We start from the raw sequence: 19,598 nt of genomic DNA, 5'->3' as shown, positions 1-19,598 counted from the left end.
CTAATGGTATTCGATATATTTTCTTCTAATATGAATAGCATTTCTGGTTCTCAGTCTCCAAGAACTTCAAAACACAGTGCCAAGAAGACCTTGTTTTAGAAAACAACCACCTGAAGATGCTGTGTGACTGCTCAGCTCCCTACACTCTATAGGCAGGTCAGGTCCTTCCCAAACCCTCAGAACTGGTTCAGCCTCGGAATCTCCCAGAGGGTCAAGACCAGCCCCAGACAAGGGGGTTGGATCAGGTCTGTGTCCCCACCCTGCAGGTAGAAGGAGCGGGTCACACCCCAAACTCCTTATCGATCCCACATTCAAAGACAGGGATCCCACGGGCTGATCCACGAGGCAGGAGTACTTCCAGGAGTGGGCAAGTCTGGGCCCATCCCCCAGCAGATGGCGCTGACCATGACTTGGAGAGTCACTTTGGATTTCTCCAAACTAGACTGAAGAATGGCCTCCAGAAACCACAGCTGCTTGAAAACAGGGAAGCTTCCACGTCTTGGGAAGCCAGGAATCAGGCCAATAGAGACGTAATTCTGCACAGTCTGGCGAGAGCCGGACTAAGATGCAAACAGCAGGAAGTCAAACAGTCTGGCTCTCAGAGACCCTGGGAGGTCATCACATGATTTCAGGCAGAATAAGTTGATTATTAGGCAAACAGCAGTTTTCAAAGAATAAAACTGACAACGGCATGTTTCGGTGGCATGTTCTCAAACTCCCGATTACCTGCGTATACTCCCATAGCCAAAAAAAGCAGCATTGGGCTGAGAGAAAAGATGTGGGTAACATCTGCACATTTTTTCAGATCTAGTTAGTTATTTATAATAACCCAGTTACCACGAAGTTGCTTAACTGAATGGAAATATTGGGTAGTGTTTGGATGTTTATCATCGAATACCTGATTTTCTGCAAAGAACAGCAAACCTCTATCCACAGTGGTTTGAATCGTTTGTCCAAAGGTCGGGAAGGGAGCATTTGGTTGAGTTGGAACTCGAGCATAGCCTGTACCTTCAAAATAATTTTTGTCTGACTCTTCCTTTCTCCTGTCAACATCAAAGATCACAGGTTAGAACACAGCAGCAAAGGACCACCACTCAAGAGGGTTTATTAATAGGAGATGCTGCTATCTAAAAACCAGAGCAAAGCCCATGCAACATAGCTGTCATGATTTTGTGAAAGAGAAAACATCTTTAGAATGTTAAAATAGCCAGCTATTTGTCCTGGATGTGCTCTTATATGCTATGATAATCAAACCCTAGCTCAAAAAAGCTAACAGTTAAGGGGCACCTGGGTGGCTTAGTTGGTTACGCATCTGACTCTTGATTTTGGCTCAGGCCATGATCTCACAGTGGGTGAGAGTTCAAGCCCTGCATCAGGATCTGCGCTGACAGTGCAGAGCCTGCTTGGGATTCTCTCTCCCTCCCTCTCTCTCTGCCCCACCCCTATGCACGCACACATGCTCTCTCCCTCTCTCTCAAAATAAAAATAAATTTTAAAAATAAATAAATATTTTTTAAAGCGATAATAGTTAAAGAGTCTCCTCTTAACTGTCTATTTAGGAACCATCTACTTAGGAAGATGTGGCCTAGCAGCTGAAGACTTTGAAACGTAAAAAATTATTAACTTGAAACATAATTTTATCCTGAGTAATAAATAGTCTGTCCAAATTCTTTAACTACAGGGAAGTCAGGAAGCTCAAGACAGCAATTTTCAAAAAGGTCCAGCTGTCAGAGTACCTAGAAAGTCATGGTGCACTTCATGGACCAACATTTTTTTTTTTTTTTTTGCAACTTCAATATATAATTTTGTGCCTGAATCAGGTACCATCTACTACTGAATATTTTGTGGTAGGAGGCACCAAACCTTTAAGAAGGGTTTATTTTTTTCAAAATTGAGAAAACTCTATCGCTCCAATATTTTATACAAATGAGGAAACGTTGGGAGTGGATTAGCAGTGTGGCGTGCGATCATAATTTAAGATCTGTTGGCCTAAAGCTATCAGTGACATCAACAGCATCCTATTGGCTCATCCCTTTATTATACATAAAATAGTTGCAAGTTCCCCAAATCACAGTTACAGAGACACTAGTGCCTGGTTTTATTTACCTTCTACAAGGCTCTACTTCAGTTGTGTTGAGATTGAAAGTTTTTTTGAAGTTGTACAAGCTCAGAACATTTTCATTGAGGTCATCCAGTTCAATACAACCTTTGTACGGAGGGAACCTTAGTCTGGCGGGAAGCTGAAAAAAAGGAAACAGAAAATCTAATTCAACCAAGGACAGTGGTCAGGTCGATCAAGACCAGTATGAATCCATCACTTTTAACTATCCCTGCAGCCTAGGGGCTAAGAATGTGGACCTTGGAGCCAGAGGCCCTGGCTTTGCTATTCACCAGATGCTTGACCTTGGGCAAGTTATTAAACCCCTCTGTCTCAGTTTCCTCATCCGTGAAATGGGAATAGTAATGCCTTCTTAAATTAATCTACTTGGGGCGCCTGGGTGGCTCAGTCAGTTGGGCGTCCGACTTCAGCTCAGGTCATGATCTTGCAGTTAGTAGGTTTGAGCCCCACGTCAGGCTCTGTGCTGACAGCTCAGAGCCTGGAGCCTGCTTCAAATTCTGTGTCTCCTCCTCTGTCTACCCTTCCCGTGCTCATGCTCTGTCTCACTCTGTCTCTCAGTAATAAATAAAACATTAAAAAAATTTTTTTTAATTAATCTATTTGCATCTTGATCACTGCACAGAGGAAGTGCTCAAGAACTGTTAGCATTTATCCCTGGATATGCTTTAATAATATATAGTTAAGTTCATTTTATATATAATGGATAATTAAAATAGAGATGTGAGGTCATTACACCAAATTAAAATTTAAATATTTTCACTCAGTGAAATAACATTGACACTTACTCTAAAGTCAGATGGGTAACCTCCAACATAAAATACAACATTTTCAGGGTCCAGGTTGAGGAGGGTGTTGCTGTTTCCACTCTCCATGTCATGGAATTGGGGTGTTTCAGGTTTACTGGATGTGGCTTTTTTGGTGTAATTTAGGCTTGCAAACTGATAAATTCTGTTTAAAAATAAACAAGATTATATTTAAAAATTACACAAAAATTGAAGAAGTCAAAGCGAAGATACTAAAAATGGGGTTCAGCGGTACATACAATGGGAGTTTGGTGAGTGTGGGTCAGATTAACAAAGAGCAGTGGTCAATGGGACTTGTACCTCTGAAATTTCACCCGGTCCATAACCGCCTCCTGAGTTTCGCTCTCGGTCAAGCTCTGGTCCACTTGGAGTTCAGACTCCTGTTCTCCCAGGTTGTAGACACACGTGAGCTTGCCATCTACAACTGCCATGCCGATATAGTCCCTGGAGGCCTGGAGACAGAAAGGCCACCTTAGTGTACTTCACAGGCACACTGTTTCTCTGAACTCCCCATCCCAGGAGAGTGTATTTCAAATATCTAATGGGTTTTACACAATAAGACTTGGGAAGACGGAATAAAAGAGGTACCCTCCTTGTACAGAATGATACAGATAGAACATTTAATTAATAATGTCTGCACTGTCTTTGCTCCTGGTTTATTGCACTCATGTATTCACTCCCCCGTTGGCCAAATCTCCAAATATTTGCCAAGCACTTGCCATAAAGATAAACCAGATATGGACTCAGGTCTCCACTAGAGTTTAGTCTGGTAAGGGAGATAAGCCATTTTTGTTCTCCCTGTACCATGCAATGATCTCTTAACACTTTGCTATGCCTCTGTTGTAACACCTAGAACCCTGTATTATCACGGTCAGCTACGTATGTATCTGTCTTCTCTGTTAGAATACAGCACCTAAGAGTACATATGAAGTTTTCAAATTGTGTTAAATATGTACACAACATGAAATTTACATTCAAGAAACAATTTTTGTTTATCATAAATACAGGATGTGGCACCTTGTAGGTAGATGGTACAAATATTTTGAAGGAATAAAGTAATGTGTGTTTTGTTATGATACAAAGCAGAAAGTCATGTCATAACAAAGCTACAAATAAAGTACCAACACTTCAAAGCATGAGAGAGTGATTAATAATAGTGTCAGTTTTAGGAATCTTTAAATACCACATACACTAATGACAGCCAACTTTCTAACTGACTAGAATTTTCCAGAACAATGTTTCAGACATTTTTTCCCCCATAGCCATTGTATGCTAACCCAGCCAGTGATTACCTTTTCCTCTGACACTTAAGTTGAAGACATATATTTTAAGAGGAGGGACTAAAAGCTAAAATGAACTGTTCAAAATGCCTGTAGCAGTTGTGGTTTAAAGAATTTAGAATTAAAAAGAGATGGGCATTAATTAGGCAGGAGAGGCTTCATTTCACTCTGGTCCTCATCCACCCATGGTCCCACCCCTGCAGACTTAAGGGTCTGGGCATTCTGACAAGGACAGGGTCACAGTTTTGTGAGGAAGAAGCACTGCTGATTTCCATGAGACCTTGATATTGCTGCCCCGGTTGTGTACGGAGGGGTGCTCATCTTTAACCCCTGGTGTGTACGTGCTCACGTGTACACACACACGTACCACATGCTGAACCCACTGGGCAAGGCCTCTCCATCAGATAAGGCCAGCAGGTAACAGTCTGCGATTGATGGAAGACCCCTTGTGGTGCCATCAGAGGTGGTAGAGTCTGCTGATGTGTTGGTGGGATTTCCTCCTGCTACGTCAATGGAAGCCAGGAAGTTATGACACACTGGTGACAACGCGCCTCAAAAACCATATTGTTTGGGGCCACAATTCAACCCACAAATAGTGGCATTCCCTAGGGTGATGGTGGCTCGATCGTCCCAACAGCATTCCTGGGGAAGCCTGCTGCTATGTCATGAGGACACTTAGCAGCCCTACGGAAAGGACCTCGTGGCATGGAAGACGCCTCCTACCGACAACCATCACTAACTTACGAGGTGTGTGAGTCAGCCAAACTGGAAGCAAATCTCCAGCCACAGTCAAGCCTTCAGATACCTGCAGCCCCAGCCAACATCTCGACAGACACCTCATTAGAGAGACCCTGAATCAGAACCATCTGGGTTAAGCTACTTTGAACATTGTACCATAGAAACAGCATGAAATAATATTTACTGTTGTTTTCGACCACTAAGTTTGGTGGTCATGCAGCAAATATATAACCAACATTCAAAAAAAAAAAATTCCCAAACCATATTGTTTTAAAAACAAGAGAAATGTCAAAGCAATACCTACATCTTTATTTCCGAGGTACATCACAAACATATTCTCAGTCCCCCCATTTTCTTTTGACTCAGGTCTTTGGAGAAACAAAGAAAGAGATGTGTATCCTTTCAAATCATCTAGGTCATCCGGCAGCCGGACTTCAACTCCAGATTTACCATTGAACCTCATGGGGACAGCAACCTACGAGGGAAAAGATCTAGAGCATTAACCATTCTCCTGTGAGGAAAGGGGGTGTGCTCGCAGTGGTAGCCTGTGCCTCTGACGCGAATCCTTTCAGCTCTACCTTTCCTAGTTGTTATGATAAAGGGCAAAGGAGTGTGCATGACTCCTAGACCTGGATTATAAACTCATGAAGCTGTTTTAGGGGCTGGGTAATAAAACATCCATGTTCTTCCTGTTCATAGGCCAGGGGTCTATGAGAAGTGCATCTAATTCTCTGTGCCAGAAATGATAATCACTATTATTATCATAGTTGCAACTAGGAGGTTTTTGTGCAGATGAGCTAACGTGTGGAAACACTTAGCATGGTGCCTAGTGCCTAGTAGATATATAATACTTCAAAAATATTTTTAAAATGAATTCTTTAAGGAATCATTCCCCATTAATATATTACATGTTATGGTTGCTTTTATTACAGTCCTTAAAAATGAGTGCATCAGGGCTCTCTAAAAATAGGGAACTGAGAAATCAACCACAGGGTTGATTCACTAAAGGGTATCAATACCTTTAGTATTCACTAAAGGGTAGTGATACTCTGACTTGGCTTCCCAACCCTCTGTCTGCAAATATCTCACAGGGGGTGGATGAAAAAAGCAAGATGTTTCATTAGTATTATTTTAGGCCAAAACAAATTCTGATAGAGAAGTGTCAGGAATTCAAGTAACTGTCAAGTTAAAATAACAAAGGCTGATGAATTTGATTTCCAGTGAAGAAAATTTGCTATAATCCTGTGTTTAGAACACTGCCCTCGCTGATAGGAACCATTCCTCCACCCTCAATAAAGGTGGATTCTATAACTTTAAAGTTACAACAAGAAAGTAGGTCCTGTGCAGCATCATATCAGCACATTCTGCTCACAGAACCCTACCTGAACTTGCAATAACACTTCACCAGGTGAGGCGTGGAGGAGAACTGTTCTTCCTGCCTGCATAAACTCAGTGGGGAGGAAACTGCTTCAGGTCCCTAACATACCAAATCATTTAGGGCATGAAGGTAATGTGCGCTTTTGAAGGATGACAGGAGGAAGTGAACTTTCACATTCCAAACAACTAAAGAATTAGAGCAAGAAAGACAACCAGTTTCCGTGTAAACAAACGCCTTCCCTTTCTTGATGAACGTGTTAACCTCTCAAAGAAGGAGGCTTAGTGCCTGGCAATGTGGGGACACACCTACCTTATTTGCAGCATCTCTGGCCTGCTGAATTAGCTCCCGGATACGGTCCACGTTGTCAGAGATATTGCCCAGTGGCAACAGCTGTTGGTTGATACTTTCAATCTTGCTCAAAATGTCAGGCAGTTTGTTGGTTAATTTCTTCACTGTTGATGAGATTACAGAACAGAAATTTGTAATTGTGAGTTGAGAAAAGGTTAAATACAGATCTTCTCATTGACAGCATTTGTCAAGTGTTACGTTTGGGTCCCAAATATTGGACAGGATGACTCAGAGTCAGGTGATACCTTTCCTAAATACATCGTGGATTCTATCCTGCAGTCTAGATATCAAATCATCTTTCTTAACCACTACAGAAGAAGATAAATCTTTATTTTTTGAACCTTAATATCAATTGTAATTTAATACCTCATGATTAGGGGACCTATATCTCCACTCTAAAAAAGGGAAACTCAATACCAATGTCAATGGGTTAAAAAAAAAATCCCACCTAGACTTTCTAATAGAATACCCATATTCTTTGAAGGTGTTATGTGAAGCAGTTTTCTAATATTTTAATTTCTAATTTCAGACTTTATCAGGGAAGAATTCACATAAACTGACCAAAGTGCATAACAATGGAGAAAATGGATAGTATGTCCTGTCTGAAGAATCCTTGATACCTGAGTTATCTGCGTCAGTGAGAGCCTTGTTGAAGTCTTCTCTCTGTGTGCTCCCATAGGTATCCTTAATTCTTGCCACATCTGTCTCAATAGGGTTGAGCCCATCTAGAACCTCATCTGTGATGTCGTTGGCATTTCTGACCATGCTCTTTGCCCTACTGATCATATCACTGATGTCATCTAAAGCACACACAAAGAGGGAGGTGTAAGTATCTTGAATGCTCGACAAAAGAAGCCAAGTACGGTGGGTAGGGAGATACTGACCTCTCTGTATCCCACGAAGGTCATCTCGGATGGCAGTGATATTGGTATCAATCAATCCTTTCTGAACTGTCATAACTTTCAGAGTTTGCTGTAGGTTGTTGAGAGCCGGACTGATTTCTAAAATTAAATAAAGCATCATGAGGCAATTACCCTATGGATTTTGATCCTCCATTGGTATTGGTGGCCCCTGAAGTAGCCAGCATTTGCAGAGCATTGAGCAGACCTGAATCTCAGAGATGTTCACTATAGGTGCCTAGACCCACAGTTCCAGGGGCCTCCAGTTCCAGAGGCCAGGAGTATACCTGAGCCTGTGGCATCCAGCTGCTTGGAAATGCATCATGAACACAGTGAGAGGCTTAGTCATTTAGGGGCAGTTCGACTTCCACTTTGGTCAGGGCAAACGTCTCTGCTTAGTGAAGGAAAGGGATGTGCATTGTCTGGCACTAGTCTGGGCTTAATATTAGTCATACTTATTGAATGAATGAGTGAATGAATGAATGATGCCTCTTCAGAGTATAATAAAGTGCTGTTGAGACAGCCTCATCCAAGCAAACGCACTCACAAAGTAGGCATTGTTTGTTTCTGTCCACTTCCAAACTGATATATTTAAGGGGATTCAGTGAAAGGGAGGGAGTTCACAGACATTCCTAGCTGATAACATTGCCACTTTGAGGTAATGGAAAATGACCAGTGAATGCTTTAAGGCCAAAGTGATGATACACGGTTTAAATTGTGATTCCAGGACAGATTTAAATAACCATGTAGACAAATGCCCTATGATCTCTCTTATATGTGGAATCTAAAAACACTCCCCAAATACAAGGAACCTATTAGGGGCTGCCCAAGCCCCTGGTGTGGGGGGGGGGGTGGTGGTGAAGGGGATCAAAAGGTAAAAAGAAGCATGCTGGTAGAAAACAAAAGAAAAAATATCAATGTAGTTAGCATCCTAACCCTACTTAAAACAATCCTCACCTCTTAGCTTATACTTTGTAAAGGGAACAGATGTCACACCAGGGCATTTTAATTCCTGCAATTTGCTAAGCAAATCATTCGATGTTAATACATATTTTTTGTAGGTAATTTTTCATGTATTTAATTTTTAAACATGAAAAAAGATAAATATTACTGTCAGAAGGCATCTAGTCACTCAAAAATGCTGACATAGTTTCTTGGCCGTGAATGAACACAAGAGACCAGAGAAAATCAAGAAACACCATTTTCAGAACACCAGAATTTGGTGAGATTGAGATGGTTTAATTGTTTTGTAAAAAATTAAATACATGGGAAATTTTCAAAGATAAAATGTATGATTCAAAATTCTCATGCTTCATAGTAGTAGTAATTTTTGGTACTTTTACTTACTAGCATTTTAGGACTTAAGAAACGTTGAAGCTCTGGTGACCTGAAACTATTATCTGGGCCTTAAATGAGAGACCAGCTCTGGACATACCTCTATGCTGTGTGGGTTCCCAATGCCATGGGCACTGATTACCTTTGAGATTTATGTATATTCATGAGGTTCGAGTTAACTTGGTATATGTTAGAATATTGGGCAGAAACATCAAATCTATTAAATAGATCACGCATTTGCTTCCAGAATTTGCTGTTTCTCCTGGTCTTAACAGGACGTTTTCAAACCCTTGGCTCTCCCAGCCTCCCCTTCCCCGCCAGGCTCCAATACCTTGCCGTAGCTTCTTCTGTGTTAGCTTGGCTTCCTTTAATAGTTTATCACTGTCAGAATTCAGGGCTTTTGCTTTTCTTGGAAGATCTTCCTTTATCACCGTCTGAAAGCAAAGCATTTACCAGCCTTAAGCATGTAGCATTCCTTAGGAAATGTGGAGTAAGATTTTTTCATCCTACTCTAAAAGCCCTTATCTTCAATCTTTAAAGGATGAGGTTCAAAGGTAAGGGGGAAGTTTAAAAGGACTGTTCCTGAAAAGATACAGTTAGGGCTGTACATAGATATGGGGAGGTAGACACTTCCCTGGTGACATACTAACAAATCATGTGATACCTGTCTCATTTTCTCCCTGTTGTTTGTACAATACCCTCTTCAATAACTGAAGAAAGAGAAGAGTTGCTTTTAAGTTTTTAATATTTGGGAGATAAACGTCTTTAACCTTCAAGAAGGCCTATCCTCTAATTCTTTGATGTTTAATATTTTATGCTTTATTCTTAGATATGGGAATATTATATGGTACATGTAAGATCACACAGGACTCCAAGACATGCCCAGGTGTTAAGGCAAATGACAGGAAATAAATGGTTACCAAATCGTGTACAAAAATTTCCCTCTTCTTTGTGAAATGCCAATACTTAATCATGGTCTAAAATCATACCTAGAAAGAAGCAGGATACACTACTCATCTTGGCTCAACATTGGTAATCGGTGGAATTTCTATCTGGTTTCACAAATGGCTTTTAAAACTGCGCTATACCTATCAAAACAGTCATGTAAACACAAACGATCCACATCTAGAGCAAGTTCAAGTCTATTCTATATAATAAGTTCTAATTTAAACTAAGGCTTGTTGGGGCGCCTGGGTGGCTCAGTCGGTTAAGGGGCCGACTTCGGCTCAGGTCATGATCTCGCGGTCCGTGAGTTTGAGCCCCACGTCGGGCTCTGTGCTGACAGCTCAGAGCCTGGAGCCTGTTTTGGATTCTGTGTCTCCCTCTCTCTCTCTGACCCTCCCCCATTCATGCTCTGTCTCTCTCTGTCTCAAAAATGAATAAACGTTAAAAAAAATTTTTTAAACTAAGGCTTGTTTACATTCCTCAGTGCATATGAAAAGAAAGTAAGACAATGAGTCGTCTCCAGATTGCATCCAAAAAAGGTGCCAGTGCAGGCGCCCACCTGGAGGGCAGACTCAGATGCGCTAGTGGCCTTGTCAGCCGCGTCCTCCGCTGCTCTGATGGCGTTGAGGATATTCTCGTAGGCGGTGGCAGCATCCACTGCACAGCGCACCAGCTCATCCCCACTGGCATTCCTCTTGATCCTGGAAGACAGTGTGGGTGAAGGGCTCCAACAGCCTCCACTGCCTACGGCTGAAGGCCCCTTCACCTCCCCCTCCCAGCCTCCTTGATTAGCCTCCTCATCTGGCAAATGGAGACCTGCGCTGGCAAGGGTCTATCTGGGAATCACACCCCCAGCGCAGCTTGGGTTCGGACCCGGGCCCTGGGTCCCGCCCCCCTGCCCTATTCTGGAGCCCCAGCTCAGTCAGGGAGGCTTTCACACTAGGCCCAGCAGCTCCTGCGGTTAGACCTGGGGGGTCACTCACTCCTCCAGCTGCTTTGCCAGCTTCTGTAAAGACTGCGCGTGCGTTTCTGCCTCCACCACCAGGGAGGCTTTACTGGCGGACTGAGAAAGTTCTCTCACTTTGTCACTTAGCTCACGTCTTGCTTCATTTAAAGTGGCAGCTAGTTTTTCATATTCCTATTTTTTTCAAGTAAACAGAGACAGTGTCACTTTAAGCAAAGAATGTATATACCATTTTCTCAAACTCTGTCATAAACTTCATGTTCCCAGGATGCATTATTTCAGTAGTGGCACTGATAATATTTTTGCAAGTTTTACCACCATTTGGACAATTTTCTTAGGGTGGGTACCCCTTCTGATAAATTTTATAAAAGCACACTGTCATCATTAGCATAAAGTTGTACTAAACCGACACTTTTTTTTTTCTACTCTAGAAATAGCGATAACAAAAGATATTTGCAAAATGCCCATTGGTCTGCTAATGTGGTCAACCTATTATGAGTCCTAAATAAGTTCTGCTAATAAATGCATGCTTGATATTTTAAAAACAGCATTCCAATTTTTTTTGTTATCACAAAAGCAACATCTGCTCACTGTGGGCTAATTAAGTAATACAAATAGACATACAGAGGACACATCATTCACACCCCCCACGCCCCAAGGGTAGCACCACGGTAATGAACATCTTGGTTTATTTCCTTCCATCTAAAAGACATGTATTTCAGAAAAAAAAAATGTTAACCCAGTTCATAGTTTCCTCATATAGAATCTGAATGTTTTTCAGTGTTCAGAGAACAAGTTTTGCCTCTACCTCCTGGCTTTTCCCCATCAGCTGCAGCAGCGTGTTGGTCTGCAGTAAGGAAGAGTCTGCCGTGGTTAGGTACTTGGTGAAATCACTCTGTAGGGAATTCATTTCTTTAACTTGTCTCTGGCGAGAAGAAGAAGAACCTGTTTGAACTACATGGAACACGACCAGGAAGCACAGGCATATCTACTGCACAACAGCACAGAAATCGTTTCGGAGTCATAATGTTTTCTTGAAACCGAAAGATCATCGAGGCAATTAGAAAGTGCGGGGAAATCAGTTCACTTTGCCGCGTAGGTGTGTTGTCATGGTTTCCTCAAACTACATGCCAACGAAACAACAGTTCGCACCGTTGCAGAAGCTTTCTAAACTGGGGGCAACTGGGCCAGTGAGGCGGAAAGGTAAGTAAGCTCTGGTTTGTGAGGCAGCATGAGGGATTTTCCTGAACAAAGCAGCACCCATCATCGCAACGCCCCACATGCCAGGCCCTGTGAGGTTGGAGAGGCGCTTCAATGAGAGGATACATGGGATCTGAGAAGGCCAAGCTAGGAGCCACCAAAGCTCACACACCCATAAAATCGGATCACGCACCCTTCCCTTGGTATCATCAGTGACTTCCAACAGCCGTCTAAAGAGGCTTTGGGAATTAAGCATATTGCCATCGACTAAGATATTATTTGTTTTCTTTGACAAGTTCTTCTTTTGGGGGGTCAGTCCTACATTACTCCACTTTGATCTTACTGTCATTTAATAACGCCTCACATTTATGTTGCTGTTTCAGCATACAGTGTGCACCCCTGAAAAAATATACTGTAGAATCCCAAGCTCCAGATTCTGTCTCTGCAGCTCCTGCATGAGGCCTGTATTTTAATCTATTTCCTGTAAGATAATGGCTTAAAATGCCCTTATCAGTGATTATGGTAATGATGTGTACACAGCTGACACAAAAAATCAGTTATTTAAAGCATATATTATATACTCTGATTTAATTATAACAATATTGGTTTAATTTCTCATCTACTTGGCAACATTATTCCTCCAGCACTCTGTCAGCCAGGGGCAGGACTAAAGCAATTTGCTCTGCTTTCTCTGTGGTTTAAGTTCACAATCTATTCTGGTGACTGGGGAGGAGGAATAACTTTGGTTTTGCATTTAATCCCTTACTCCTGTTTGATTAGCATCTGCCGTACAGACAGGTGTGCACAGGCTAGACATACAGACAGGTGCCTGGCTCTGCCGCTTTATTAATGATAAAGATCCCTGCCCCCCTCATCCTTGTCATTAAGAAAAGTGTGCAGATTCTGACTGTGAACCCACCTTGATGGATTCCAAAGTCTTCTCGTTTTCTCGGTTGAGGCCAGTGGCCTGCTTTGCCTGGGCAGTTGCCTCTTGTAGTGCGGCCCGCAGATCACTGAGTTTGGCCTCGTACTCATTTAAAGAATCCCGTATGTTCTTGACAAGTGCACTGTTCTCCACTTGGTGGTTTTCCAGCCAGCTCCTGATCCGATTCAGCACTATAATACAACACATTTTTGTTTTTCACTTGAGAGAGGAGTACCTCTAAGCTAAGCTATAAAGTCTACAGAGGAAGAACGAAGTTTCTACTCATTTCATGGTTTTCCTTGAACTTGCAAGTGAATGGGAAAGGAAACTAACACTTATGGAGCACCTGCTGTGGTTATGTGGGCACACAAAACCACATGAAAACAATGATAGCAGTCTCATGTTTCAGATACGCAAATGGAGAGCCCAAGAAATTAGTTGACCGACCCAATGTTGCATAACCAATCAGCCTTGGCACTTGAACAAGATCTGCAGAGGACAGAGCATGTGCTCCTAACACTGCTATTAACACTACCAACTAACACTACTACTAAATACTACCAACTGCAAACTAACCCTGTCTCCTCAGTCAAAAGCAAAGACTAATAATAAATTTAAACCATACAAATGCTAAAAGAAAACTGCTACCGTCTGCATATTAACCATTGACACATCATTTCACCGGAGAAGAAAGATCAATATTTGAAAAAATACGCACCAGACTTCTATTTCTCACAGTTTTGAACTAATGAGGCATTTTTCCTAAGTAAAACCTTTAGAGATATTCTGTTAATTTCTACTACACCAGATTTTGGTTCCTGCAATAGTAGTGCTAATATTGATTTGTGATTTAAGACCCCTGTGCTGGTGGGGGTGGCCATTAAAAAATGATATAATGAGAAAGTTGAATGGAGCTGAATGAAGAAAGAATAAAAATGCAGTTAAAAAGGAAAAGGAAATACCAGTGCTGTTATCTTAGGAGAAGAACCTATTTTTTTTTTCTTGCATGATAGTAAGATGCTATATTCTACAACCTCTTGGTAGCTTGGAGGAGCTACCCATTCTCACACCATGCTCTAAAAATTGTGAACACCGGGGCACCTGGGTGGCTCAGTTGGTTAAGTGCTGGACTTCGGCTCAGGTCACCATCTCACGGTTCGTGTGTTTGAGCCCCACATCGGGCTCTGTGCTGACAGCTCAGAGCCTGGAGTCTGCTTCAGATTCTGTGTCTTTCTCTCTGCCTCTCTCCTGTTCACGCTCTGACTCTCTCTCTCTCTCTCAAAAATACGTAATCATTAAAAAAAATTTTAATAAATAAAAAATAAAAGTCATACACGCTGAAATGACTAACCTAGCCAGCTGTACTGGGGACCTGACATTGCACTTTGCACACTGTATTTCAAGCCCATTAGAATGGGTTGCATACAAGGATTTGGGAACATCCTTACGGAGCTGAGCGTCTCTTTTTTCAGCTTCTGCTTCTCTCAGGTGCTTTCCAAAGTTGCGGCTCCGTAGCTCTGTCATCATGCGCTCTGCTTCAGCCAACTCTCTGGAAAAATCCCCTGACGGCACATTGTTTCCTTCCCCATCTGTCCCAGAGATCTGCTTCAAGAGAACTAGAAAATATCGAGTAGTTTATTAAACTGGGAATTCTGGACTCCAGTAGACTACTAAAAAAAAAAAAAAAAAGGGATTTTTATGGAAGGTTCATATTAGTTTTTCAGTATCATTATAGGATCTTTTTCATAATATTGAACTCTTAAGGAGAAATTCTTTCAGAGCATGGGGGCACAGAACACGCTATGTAATAAAAAAAATATTTAATTGGATTGAGTAACTCCTTACTGTGCACATTCCGGATGACATTTTTAATCTTTGTGTCCAGCTCCTTTGTGCTCTGGGTTGTCCGATCAACATTGTTATGTAATGTCTGTGCTTTTCTAGAATTTATTTGAACCTATACGAAAAATAAATTGATTACTAACAAATTATGTTGATCCGGGGGTGGAGGGGGGGAAACTAACAATATTTTGAGGACAACAACAACAACAAAAAGTTAACGTTATTGACCTAACACATTACCTTTTCTTGCAAAGCTTCGAACTCTCGATTCAGATTACTCAGTTCTTTTTCCAGACCATCCATTTTTAATCCATGATTTGAAATGGCAGAACGGTAGTTGAGTAACTGATTCTGAAAGTAAAATGCAAAATTAATCTCACATTAGAGCAGAAACTTGGAGTAAGTCCTATCAACTTGGTAATCCCAGTGGTGATATGGAAAGATTCGTTTAGCAAGCCCGATGCTGGTCCACAGGAAATGATTTGGTTCTTTGAAATCAGCTACTTGAATCTACTTTCTGATGTGAGTTGTGATATGGTTCTAAAATAAACTTATAACTGTGAAAAGACAAGAGATACTTTCCTTGAGTTAGTAACCGAACCTTACAGATATGAGGATACCACTTACCCGATATCTTACTTTCCAGACTCTACAAAACGCTCAGTTGTTTTTAACCTATATTTAACATTGTAATACTAAAAGCAGTGCCTGAGGCTAATTTAGTGAAGGAACCATCAGATTCAAAGAATTTTTAGCAGGAAGGGAACTGAGAGCTCATTTAATTGAATGCTGTAGAGATGATCATTGATTGCTTAAGGATCAGAATCCAGGTCCCCTGTTTTTTTGGATACTAAACAGTTTCCTTACTTTTAGAGGGTGACATTTCTGCACATAATCTCTAGAGTAGTGATTATTTTCAATTTGGGGGGGAAAAAAACTTGTTAATATCTTGAAGAAATTTACAGGAAAAAGCTATACTGTTACCTCCTATTAACTTGCTATTACCTATACTATTAACTTGCATGTGACAGAGCCAGCACTGGGGGGGGGGGAACAACACAGGCTTTACAGCTTAGGTCCAAACACTAGGTCTGCCGCTTTTGAGTTTTAGCTCCTTCATCAGTAAATTGGGGATTATCATATTAAGCTGCTGGGTTTTTTGATGATATTATCAAGTGTCACGTACATATGAACACTGAAAAATGTTGTTTTCCTTCTCACACTTCTTCCTAAGGAATTTTCACAGTGTATGTGTGATCTAGGAAGAAGACAGTTCTATTTTAATTTTAATACAGGAAAACTGAGGCATGTCATTCTATGGAGTGTTAGTAGAATACGTACAGTGAGTAAAGCATGGCCTTTGGAATTTGATCTTGGTTCGAGTCCTGGAACCCGCCATGTGCAAGCTGTGTGATAGTAGGCAAGTTACTTAGCTTTAACATACCTGTTAAATGAAAATAAGACTATTTTCCTTATAGGATTCTGTAAGACTTAAATAAAGCACTGAGCACAGAGTCTGGCACATAGGACAGGTACTGAAATGCTGGCTCCCTGCTCTTCATTGAAGAAGTGCAGGGTTATATTCATGACATCAGAGTAACTCCAGGGGCTTCTTTTTCTCTCAAAACATGGCTTTTTTCCTCTTTATATTAAGAGCCTGTAAATCATGGACTAAAATTTACCCTGATGGGATGAAAAAGAGCCATTTTTCTAGTATTATTTTTTGCTATATAAAGTTCACTCTTGAACAATACTGGTTTGAGCTGCCTGTGTCCACTTATACATGGATTTTTTTCAATAAATTTGTAAGAAGATCTTTTGGAGATTTGCAACAATTTAAAACAAACTCACAGATGGACCATGTAACCTAGAAATACCCAAAAAAATCAGAAAACCTTAGGTATTATTGTAAGAATACAATATGTAATACATACACAAAATATGTGTTAACTATTTATGCTATTGGTAAGGCTCCTGGTCAACAGTAGCCTGTTAGGAGTCAAGAGTTATATGCAGATTTTCAACCGTGCAGGGGGTCAATGTCCCTAACCCCCATGTTGTTGAAGGGTCAACTGTGTACTCAGCTATAAGCACTAATGGGTTTGGAATCAGCCCTCATTTTAACAGCACTTCTTAAACTTTCCCCAAAGCCTCTTTCACTATGTCCAGTTTAGGGTTTATCTCCTCTACTGAATTCTTTTACTTCAATGAATAAATTCTTTTTTCATTTTCATAATTTTTAATTGAATATTTTCATATGTACCTCTTCTTGTTTGGTTTCTAGTGTTTTTAACAGTATTCTAATTTTTTGTTCCTTCTATTGAATTGTTACTCTTCAAAGTAATTTTCAGATTGTCCCAATTTTAATTTTATCTAAAGGGAACTCATCTCTTAGTGGTTGCTTTTGTTGGATGTCTTTCGTATTGTTACTTGTCTCTTCCCAATGTTTGCAGGTAAATATTGCAAACACACACCCGCAACTCCACTTCTGCCTGCACTCTCTGTGCCCTAACCAATGATCTTATGGTCATCGCCATTCCCACCCTAGATCCTCTAGTCCAGAACCAGATCTTATATTGGAAGCTTAGGACTTGCACACTATGGTCATGTTGAGGATATCACATTCAGTACAGATCCTGGTTTGTGAATCATGTCCATCCAGGTCTTGGCTCATAAGGTTGTAGCTTTCCTAGTCTCTCACATAGTCACTGCTCAACAATGAGCACTGGGCAGTTTCAAGATTGTTTTTCAGTCTCCATTCATAGGCAGAAATGCCCTCAGTTTCCTCTAGGGAGCCTGCCTCTGGCCCTGTGGAACTTTAGCCCTATTACTTATCCTCTTGGCCACCTTCTTTCCAAGCACACATAGAATATTCTCCTAGATGAACCATATTCTGGGCTATGAAACAAACTTCAACACATTTTTAAAAACTGGAGTCATAGAAAGTGTGCTCTTTGACCACAACAGAATTGTGTGAGAAATCAATAACAAGAAGTTATCTGGAAAATGCCCAGTTTGGAAATTAAACAACACATTTCCAAATATTCAGGGGTCAAAGACATGTCCCAAGGAAATTTGAAAATCCTTTGAATTGAATAAAAATGAAAACACAACAACTCAAAATGTGTGGAATACAGCTAAAGTAGTGCATTGGGGGAAATTCATAGCATTAAATGCTGATTTAGAGAAAGAAAGGTTTAAATCAGTAAGATAAGCTTTCATCTTAAGAAACTAGAAAATGAATAGCTAATTAAACCCAAAGCAAGCAGAAGGCAGAAAAAATATGAATAACAACAGAAATCAATGAAATTGAAAACAGAAAAACAATGGAGAAAATCAATAAAATAAGATCATTAAAACTGATAAACCTCTAGCCAGAATAATCAAGAAAAAAAGAGATGACATAAATTATCGATATCAAGAATGGATGAGAGGGTATTACTACAAATTTTTCAGGTATTAAAAGGATAATAAGAAAAACTATAAACAATTTTATGTCAATACATTTGAGAATTTAGATGAAATGAAAAAAGTATTTGAAAGGCACAAATTACCAAATATCACTCAAGAAGAAACATAACCCCAACAGTCCTATATCTATTTTTAAAGATTGAACTTATGGTTCATTTTTTTAAAAATCCCCAAATAAAAAATCTTCCAACATAGAAAACCCCAGGCCCACCATTTAGAGAATTCCACCATTTAGAGAATTAATACCAATTTAATATAAATCTGATTCTTTTGAATGCAAGATACTCAGCTAAGGGCTCTAGAAGAAAAATTAGCCCAGAATCATTCACTAAGTAAAGAATATTCTTGGGGCTCTTGGGTGGCTCAGTTGGTTAAGCATTCAGCCTTGATCTCAGTTCAGGTCATGATCTCATGATTTGCAAGTTCAAGCCCCGTGTCGGGCTTCTGCACTGACAGAGTGAAACCTGCTTGGGATTCTGTCTCTCCTCTCTCTGCCCCTCCCCTGCTTGTGCTCTCTCTCTCTCTCTCTCTCTCTCTCTCTCTCTCTCTCTTTCTCTCAAGATAAATAAGTAAACTTAAAAAAAGAATGTTCACTTAGAGTATTAGTTTCGTATGTTCACTAGTATTTTCCACCAGTAAATATCTAGTCTTCATTTGGATCAGAAAAAGCGTTAAATGGAGTTAACCTCTCTGTCTCCTGCTTGAGGGGTATTCATCATGCAGCATCTATACCCCAAGTATCGATTCTGGACCCAGCATTGTGCTGGGTGCATAGGGTATTTACCCTCAGGTCCTTGGTCTGGGTCTCCAAGTGCTTCATCTGTTCCAAAGTGCCGGTGCTGGCACTCAGGCCCTGCAGCTGAGACTTGACCAGGTGGAGCTCGTCACCCATGGTGGCCAGGTCATTCAAGAGCGTCATCACACAGCTGTCACAATCTGTAGGGGCCACAATCAAAGGCAAATGTGCCGTGGGCTGAAGCCACAAGAATGCAAACAGAATACGAGGGCTTAAAGCCCAGTTAATATGCACATAGATCATCACGGTCAAAAATCACAATCCTGGACTTCTCAGGGAGGGATGCAGATTCTGCCCAAGAGAGATCTCTGGACAGGAAGCATTTTAAAAAGAAGCAGTGGAGTGGGGGAAATGGGTGAAATGGATCAAAAGGTACCAACTTCCAGTTATAAGATAAATAAGCCTTGGGGATGTAATGCACAACATGGTGACCATAGTTAACAACACTGTATTGTATATTTGAAAGCTGCTGAGACAGTCTGTCTTAAAAGCTCATTACTAGAAAAAAATTGTTAACTATGTGAGGTGATAGCTATTAACTTACTGTGATAACCA

General features: G+C 40.8%; 1 protein-coding gene across 1 annotated transcript in view; it reads right to left on the bottom strand.

Moving 5' to 3' along the window:
* LAMA3 (laminin subunit alpha 3) overlaps positions 1 to 19,598 on the bottom strand; it is a 267,946-nt gene that overhangs the window by 35,089 nt on the left and 213,259 nt on the right. Inside the window, 17 exon segments of the mRNA XM_043558464.1 lie at positions 899 to 1,043; positions 2,107 to 2,240; positions 2,905 to 3,067; positions 3,223 to 3,374; positions 5,245 to 5,415; positions 6,628 to 6,770; positions 7,287 to 7,466; positions 7,551 to 7,667; positions 9,232 to 9,334; positions 10,405 to 10,546; positions 10,829 to 10,983; positions 11,618 to 11,734; positions 12,929 to 13,125; positions 14,383 to 14,550; positions 14,780 to 14,891; positions 15,017 to 15,127; positions 19,032 to 19,183. Coding sequence (XP_043414399.1) covers positions 899 to 1,043; positions 2,107 to 2,240; positions 2,905 to 3,067; positions 3,223 to 3,374; positions 5,245 to 5,415; positions 6,628 to 6,770; positions 7,287 to 7,466; positions 7,551 to 7,667; positions 9,232 to 9,334; positions 10,405 to 10,546; positions 10,829 to 10,983; positions 11,618 to 11,734; positions 12,929 to 13,125; positions 14,383 to 14,550; positions 14,780 to 14,891; positions 15,017 to 15,127; positions 19,032 to 19,183 — 2,462 coding nt within the window.

Source organism: Prionailurus bengalensis, chromosome D3 (assembly GCF_016509475.1).
Source record: "Prionailurus bengalensis isolate Pbe53 chromosome D3, Fcat_Pben_1.1_paternal_pri, whole genome shotgun sequence".
Taxonomy (NCBI): Eukaryota; Metazoa; Chordata; class Mammalia; order Carnivora; family Felidae; genus Prionailurus; species Prionailurus bengalensis.
Note: the sequence above shows the minus strand (reverse complement) of the source record. Positions and strands in the feature narration are given on the sequence as shown.